The sequence below is a fragment of the Carlito syrichta genome, unplaced genomic scaffold (genome assembly GCF_000164805.1).
Source record: "Carlito syrichta isolate Samal-C Ts95f unplaced genomic scaffold, Tarsius_syrichta-2.0.1 Scaffold301018, whole genome shotgun sequence".
NCBI lineage: Eukaryota > Metazoa > Chordata > Mammalia > Primates > Tarsiidae > Carlito > Carlito syrichta.
This window is the reverse complement of record NW_007245114.1, coordinates 211970-220187: the sequence shown is the minus strand read 5'-3', so window position 1 is coordinate 220187 and position 8218 is coordinate 211970. Positions and strand designations below refer to the sequence as shown.

The following is an 8218-nucleotide window of genomic DNA, read 5'->3' as shown; positions in this document are numbered from 1 at the left end:
TTTTTTATTTATTGTAGAGATGAGGGCTCGCCAAGTTGCCCAGGTGGGTCTCGAACCCACGGGTTCAGGCAATCCACTCACCTGCCTCCCAAAGCAGTGGGATTACAGGTTGAGCCACCGAGCCCGGCCAAGTACCCTGGTCTTTAAGACAAGGCACATTTGGCCACATCTCTTGTCTTGAATTCTTCTCCTAACCCCAGTCCCAACTATTTACTCCAAGCTCCCCTGGCTGCTCTTTCTCATTCTTCCACCTGGGCCCTCTTCCTCCACCCACACTGTGAAAATCGTTCTCTCTACACAGGCTCCTCTATACTCATCAGTAAGTACCCTACTGGTGACTTCCAAACCTATGGACCACCCTCTCCACAGTTTCAAGTCTGTATATATTCATCTCCATAGCCTACCTCACAAGCAGGTCACATTCCACATGCTCCAAGCAGAACTCACTTCCTGACCCACTCTGAGAACCCCTTCACTTTTTTGGTAACCTCTACCCTACACAGAATGGCACTACCATCCATCAATCCAGTAACTCAAGTTGGAAACCCAAGTCAACTCTCAACACTACCCGCTGATGCACCCAACATCACGTCATCCAGTACCACACTCCTACCCAGTAAGCTCTGAAGTCCAATTTCTGTTCCCTATCCCTATCACCATCACTCACAGGTACTTGCTAATTGTTGCAGACTAAAGGAATAGGTTCCTAACTGGTTTTCCTGTTTCAAATCTTTTTTCTGCCTTTCCTACACTAGAAGGATTTAGTTATAAAAATAACACATTAATCATAAAAAAAATACTCTAATGATGCATAAATGTAGGAAGTGAAATCATCCATAATTCCACCTTCAAGAGAACCTGTGCTGTTTCTAATTTTGCTGCCTTCTTCCACTCCCCCCGACAGTCTTTATACTGTTTCCAGAACTTCCAAAACTTCAGTGCAGCACTTAAAAAAACCTTCACTGGGCCGGGTGCGGTGTCTCAAGCCTGTAATCCCAGCACTTTGAGAGGCCGAAGTGAGAAGACTGCCTGAGCCTATGGGTTCAAGACCAGTCCCGGCAACTTGGCAAGACCTCGTCTCTACAATAAATCAAAAAATTACCCAGGCGTGGTAGCACATGCCTGTAGTTCCAGTTACTTGGAAGGCTGAGGCAGAAGGATCGCCAGAGCCCGGCGGGTTGTGGTCATGAGAGTGCCACTATACTCCAGCCTGGGCGACAGAGTGAGAATGACTCAAAAACAAAAACAAAAAACCAACCCTTCATTGGACAATCAAAAGGACTACTGACAGGGTTATTTGAGTAAGTCAGTAATCGGGGAAAAAGAAAGAGACCATTGGTCAAGCTAGATTAAATAAGACTGAAGAGACATCATAAGCAAGTCTAAGACATGAGCTTCAATTTAATCCTAATTCAAATAAACCAACTGTAAAACATTTTGCTTGGACAATTGGGAAATTTGATTATGGCATAAATACTAGATGATGCTAAATAACTTTTGCAATTTATTAAGCGTAATAATGGCATAGTGATTATCTGGGACAATGACCATATATTTTAGAGATACACAACTAAAGTAGGAAGGAAATGACATGGTATCTGTGATGTGCTTTAAAATACTACAGCAGAGCCAGGCACGGTGGCTCACGTATGTAATCCCAGCACTTTGGCAGGCCAAGGCAAGAGGATTGCCTGAGCTCCCCGGTTTGAATCCAGCCTGGTCAGCCTGGCGAGACCTTGTCTCTACAACAAATCAAAAAATTAGCCGGGCATGGTAACACATGCCTGTTGTTCCAGCTACTTGGAAAGCTGAGGCAGAAGGATCACTTGAGCCCGGCAGGTTGAGGCTGTGGTGGCTGCGAGTGTGCCACTGCATTTTAGCCTGGGCAACAGAGTGAGACTCCTACTCAAAAAAACCCCAAAACTTCAGTAGAGAGTGGATTAATGGGTACAAATATACAGTTTGATAGAAGAACTAAGACCTAGTGTTTGATAGATCAGTAGGGTGACTATAGTACTGTATATCTCAAAATAGCTAGAAGAAAATAATTTGAATATAGACTATAAAGACAAAAATATTTAAGGTGATTGATTTTCCAGCTACACTGATTTGATCTTTACAAATTATATAAATGTATTATCACAGTATCCCAAAGATATATACATCTATTATATATCAATCTAAAAAATAAAATTTTAAAAATAAATAAACTACTTCAGCCAATTAGAATAGATAAGCCAAATGTGGCAAGATCCTGACAACCATTAGATCTAAGCGATGAGGTATCTGTGGGTTCATCATTGTATTATCTGCTCTGCATCTTTGTGTGTGCATTTAAAAGAGCATATTCTGGGAGTTTTCAGTCTCCAAACACATTTGGTGGGGAACATTTTGCTGCTTCTCACTCAACTCAAAGGTCAAACTGCATCACAGGGCAATGATGCCCTCTGAGTTCTGGCTCTTGGCCCCCTCCAACACCTTGGCAGCACTGCCCAGTTCTATAAGCCTGTGACTAAATCTCTGCAGATCCCCATGTGCTTTGACCTTGGCATAGCTATCATCACCATTTAGAACATGCTCCTCGCCCATATTTGCTCTCCAATTTCTTTCTGCCATCTGGCATGGTCCACTCTTACTAACTTCAGGCCTAGCTAAAATGCTTCCTTCTCTATAGTCACCTTGAACCCTGCACTCCAACCCCAGACTGAGCTGCTAACTCTTTCACTTGTGCTATAACACTCATCACTAAGTACTGGAATTATGTGCTCATATCTGTCTACTCTTCCAGACACAAGCTCCTTGAAGGCACAGTCCTGGCTCTGAGTAGGCATGCCATAAATGATCACAATGTAGAGTGAAGAGGCAGAACAGATGTTTAGAGATGTTTAAGTAGTTCAAACAAGCCAGCACATGTTGGGGGTGGAGGGAAGGTTGGTAATGGAGTGGAGAGGGGTATTACAGTATTATCATCAGGCTACAGCTGAGAAGTACACACAAAAATAATAAGGAATCAGGCAGACAATGGTTTTTGAGAAGGGGATAGAACAAGAGAAATATGTTAGAAAACTCCTTCCTCTAGCATATTTCCACATGGAAGGATTCCTTGCTTTTCTCTATCCCTTGGAAGTTCATATGCTTCACTTAGCTAGGAGCTGCCTTTGGCAGAGGAAGTGCATTCTGGTCTGCATCCATACCACATGAAAACTGAATGTGAAATGCTTTGCCCCCACAAGGGACCTGCAGACACACAGGACCACCTGTGACTCGGTAGATAATGTCTGATTGAGAGTAAATGAGTAGCGGGGCCATTTGGCCACAGGTTAAAAGTCACTTTCTTCAATCATTTTTACTTGTAATGAAGCAACATTCTAAACTCCATGTGCCTGATTCTTGTATCCATCATTTAACTGGTTCCAAATTTGTGGAAAAAAAAAAAAAAAAAAGATATGGCTTCCTACACCCCCTCAAAAAAACCCCCACAAAAGCTTGACTCTGTAATAAGATTAATTTAGCAGTAATACATAGATTGAACAATGCATATGAAGTATTTAGCATACAGGGTTATGCTGTATGGTGTATCTTAGCTGTTTTGGTGACTGTGATTGCAACTGGAGAAAAAGTCAGAAAGACACTGCAAGAGGACAGGGTGAACTGTAGTGAACAGTAGGATGAATGAGACAGCTCAGGGCCTTTGTGAAAGAAGAATGGCTAGGCGGCAACTGGGAGTCTAAGGGACTCCGGCTTCCAAGCTAAAAAGCCCACTCTTATGAAAGCTGCATTAAGAGGACACAGAGAGCAGCAATCAGAGGCAATGAGAAGAGAACATGGCAGTTGTCAGCTCGTTAGGTTGCTTCATTACAAGTAAAAATGATTGAAGAAAGTGACTTTTAACTTGTGGCCAAATGGCCCCGCTACTCATTTACTCTCAATCAGACATTATCTACCGAGTCACAGGTGGTCCTGTGTGTCTGCAGGTCCCTTGTGAGAGCAAAGCATTTCCCATTCCCACCACAAGTGAAAAGGAAGGGCGATGTGATCCAATTGGGCTGAGGACCTGCTGCTGTCCCTGAGGCTACTACCATGTGATACTCTGGATCAGTCACAAAAAGACAAAGGGAACTCCCAGCAAATAACACACTGGGAGAGTGAATGCCACCCAGGTTGGAGGCCCTGACTGAGCGTCTCTCCTGCCCTCTTGGGTACCTGCATCCCACAGGTCCTCTTCCCCCGATAGGATGCCTTCGGGGGCAGTTCCCTACCCCATACTGCTACTCGGAGTCCATACCTCTGCCAGGTCCCGCTCACTGATACTCCTGGCAGTGCTTCCTTTCTTCCTGGTGCATGGCTCTCCCATGGTGACTCTGCCATCCCCTTTGGCATAGCTGTGCACAGTGAGCACTCCCGTTTGCTCTTGGGTTTGGCAGGAGAGAGACTCACTGGTTTCTGAATCAGAAGAGACAGAATCCTGTGAAGAAGTAGAGCCCAGGCTAGAAGATGATTTCTTTTTTGAACCTGAGAAGACAAGTTGTCCCCCTATGGAAGCAGGATTCACAGAGAGATCCAAGGCTGCTGCTTCTTGTTCTTCTTCCTCATCCTCCTCTTCTAGTTTGACATTTTTGAGCTCTTCAAATTTGACTTCAGTGGAGTCAGAATAATCTGAAACACACATCAGATAGAGCCAAGTTCCTCCTGCACATGTAAACCTGATGCACATGTAAACCACATGTATACAGAGGGCAAAGCACAAAGAACATGGGTGCGAATGAGAACTGACTCTGACAGCTACTGTGTGATCTAGGGCTAACAGCTCAGCCTTTCTGGGCCTCCAGCTTCTTCCTCTATGATGTGAGGCCTTTCTGGGCCTCCAGCTTCTTCCTCTATGATGTGAGGATGCCATCACTTATCTCCAGGGCTCCCAAATGACACTTTGGCATATAAAATGGGAGCATAGCCTGGCACACAGCAGACACTAAGGGCAGCTGCCATTTCCTCAAGAGTCTGCAGGAAATGAAGCCCTGAGCCCAGCAGAGGTTTGGCTACCCCAAGCTAGAAAATCTGCCAAGGATCTGGAAAAATGCTCTAAGAGTGAAAGCTAAACATTCTCACCACAAAAATGACAACTAGGTGAAGTAATGCATATTTTAATTAGCTAGATTTAATCATTCCACAATGTATCTAGATTTCAATAATCATGTTGTACACAATAGGTACATACTATTGTACCTGTCAACTTAAAAAAATAAATAAGCCCTGACTGTAGTCCCAGAACTTTGAGAGGCTGAAGTGAGAGGATTGCCTGAGCTCAGGGGTTTGAGACAAGCCTGGCAAGACTTCATCTTTACAATAAATAAAAATAAATAAATAAGCTAGACATGGTAGTGCATGCCTGTAGTTCTAGCTACTAGTAAGGCTGAGATGGAAGGATCATCTAAGTCCAGCAGGTCGAGGCTGCAGTGGCTGTGAGCATGTCACTGCACTCCAGCCTGGAAAGCAGAGTGAGACTTCAACTCAAAAAAAAAGAAAAGAAAGAAATTTGGGTAGGGAGAGGAGAGAAAAATCTGCTAAAAAGAAGCCAGTCCAGCCCTAGGGTCTGAGTCTACAGTGCTACTTGGCTGTTAGCAGACATACACATGTTTAGGTTACACTTGACCTGAGACTGATACAGGCCTCTCCCTAACAAATCCAATCCAAAGGCCTTCTGAGTGAAAGCTCTAAAACACCACTGACCACTCCAATCCCTCTCTTAAAATACAAATGGCTCCTCAAGCCTCCAAGTAAGTGAACTCTAAAATGGCAGGCAGCCTACTCATCTCCTCCCTACTGCCCCAGTCTCACCTCCTGGTTACAACTGCCTTCTACCATTCCCACTCTAATATTCAAATGAGAGGCACTCACCTCCAGTTCCCAAGTGGACGCACTGTTTCACATCTCCAAGCCTCTGCCTTGTTACGCCTCTCTTGGTCTGCCTAGAAAGGGCCTACATATCTTGAAAGAGCCACCTTCACCAAAACCTTCAATGTTTCCCTGATGCATCACAAGGCAGAGGAAGGACTGCCTCATCCACCCCATATATCCCTGACCAAAGCACTTCTCACACTCCAATTATGATATCTGCTCACACACCTGTCTCTTCCCTTTTTAATTTCTCACCCTGCACTCAATGTGGAATCTAACACAGAATAGACAAATATCAGTTAGGGTTGTGAAAAAAACACGATAGGCAACTAACCTGGGAAGGTAAGACCATCCTCGACTTGCCGCACAGAGCTATGGGTAGGCCTCACGGGAGCGAGGGCAGCCTGGCACTCCGTCATTTCATATTGCTCAGAACTCAGCTCCTCCTTGGGGAAAAGCTCGCTCTGACTCACCTCCTGTGGTATTTCAAGACAAACTCGGTGCCTCTTTGTCCCTATTCGGTGCGTGGCCAGACTGCGAGAGGACAAACCTTTTTAAAGAACCCACATAAACATCCATGCACAAAAGCACATTCACACACATCCGTACACAATCCAAAATAAATGGACAGAGCCTGTCAGGCCTGGTTCAAAACTCAGGGCGCCACCCCTTATTTGTGTGACCTGAGACAAAGGATTTCACCTCTGTGATCTGGTTCTATTATCAGAAAAATATAGATCTCACCACCCACCACAATCTCTGCCATCTCACCACAAATACAAATTTGTGTTGGTTAAGAAAAGGAATGCAGGCCGGGCTCGGTGGCTCAGCCTGTAATCCCAGCGCTTTGGGAGGCCGAGGTGAGTGGATTGCCTGAGCCCGCGGGTTCGAGACCCGCCTGGGCAACTTGGCGAGACGTCATCTCTACAATAGATCAAAAATTACCCGGGCGTGGTAGCGCGCGCCTGTAGTTCCAGCTACTTGGAAGGCTGAGGTGGAAGGATCACCGGAGCCCAGCAGGTCGAGGCTGCAGTGGCCTGGAGCAGCCACTGCACTCCATTCCAGTCTGGGCAACAGAGTAAGACCCCAACTCAAAAAAAAAAAAAAGAAAAGAAAAGGAATGCAGAGTTCCTGGCAGAGTGCCTGGCATATAGTAGGTACCAAATAAATGTTCCTCTCTTTATCCTAGGCCATAAGGGCAAAAACTCTCCTCAGAGCACAAATCTCCCAGGTCAGACACTGACAAGGCTGGCAGACAAATCACATTATCACCTCTGCCCTTGAGTCTCATTCCCACCACCACACTCTACTTTTCCTTTTTAAAAACACACTGACATGATGAAGAGAAAATGTGGCTCACAGAGGGCCCTATCCTCGCATAAATGACCCCTTGCTCCAGCAGACTACAGGCCCACTATAGGTGCTCTCATTCAGGAACAACCTGAATGCTTTGGCCTAGGATCCCATAGCCTTTACCAGGAAGAAAACTCCCTTAGCTGTGCCTCAAACACCCCTCTTAGAAAAGCCTTTCTGCAAGTTATGGGAGCTGCCCAGACATACCCTCCCTCCAATAGCCAGGCCCAAAGGACTGCTGTGTTACCTTGTCTTCAGGTCTCCCTCCTCTCCATCCTTGACTCCTTCCATGTCCTCCTCTGGGCACTCCTCCCCATTCCCAGATGGTGGGAGCAGTTCGCTCTCCCTAAGAAACTCGGCTGCTTCCGGTGTGGGCAGAGTATGGTCGATAACTGTGCTGTCTTTCCCAGCTTTCCAAAGTTTGTACCTTTCTGGCTGGAACTTCCTCACAAACACATCCATGGAGATCTTCACCATATCCTTTCTGCAGGAGCACTGTCACAAGAAACCAGAAGAGATCCAGGTGAGCAAGGCTCACTGCTTCCACCTCACCCCATAGCCTGTCTCCTCCCTCCACAAGGAAAATAACATAAGATGGTTTAAAATTAAACTGGGTGCACAGGCTGAGGCTGAGGGCACACTATCCTTGAAAAGTCTTTAAACACTAACATGGGAAAAAGAGGAAAAGAATGCATGGTACTGAGGTGAGTCCATCTGGGCACTAACCAGTGGGGTTCATGGTCAGAGATGAGACTCTACACTGCGGTCCTAGAATGGTCAACAGTCACCTGCTCTTTTGTATCTGTCCAAGCCAGGACCACACAAGCAAGTTCACTATTTCCAGTCAATGATCCAACCCTGTTGCTTACTTAGAGTAAAGTAAACCCTTAAGAATCGCTCAACAGCTGGACTCAGTGGCTCAGCTTGTAATCCCACGCCTTTGGGAGGCTGAGGTGAGTGGATTGCCTGA

General features: G+C 45.6%; 1 protein-coding gene across 2 annotated transcripts in view; it reads right to left on the bottom strand.

Moving 5' to 3' along the window:
* Positions 1 to 8218, bottom strand: part of KDM4A (lysine demethylase 4A) — a 55368-nt gene that overhangs the window by 26537 nt on the left and 20613 nt on the right. For both annotated transcript variants that reach the window (XM_008054745.1, XM_021710744.1), the window contains exons 9-11: positions 7496 to 7743; positions 6230 to 6429; positions 4286 to 4656 (exon numbers count right to left, since the gene is read on the bottom strand). In XM_008054745.1, the coding sequence (XP_008052936.1) occupies positions 4286 to 4656; positions 6230 to 6429; positions 7496 to 7743 (819 nt within the window). The remainder of the gene's footprint in view (positions 1 to 4285; positions 4657 to 6229; positions 6430 to 7495; positions 7744 to 8218) is intronic.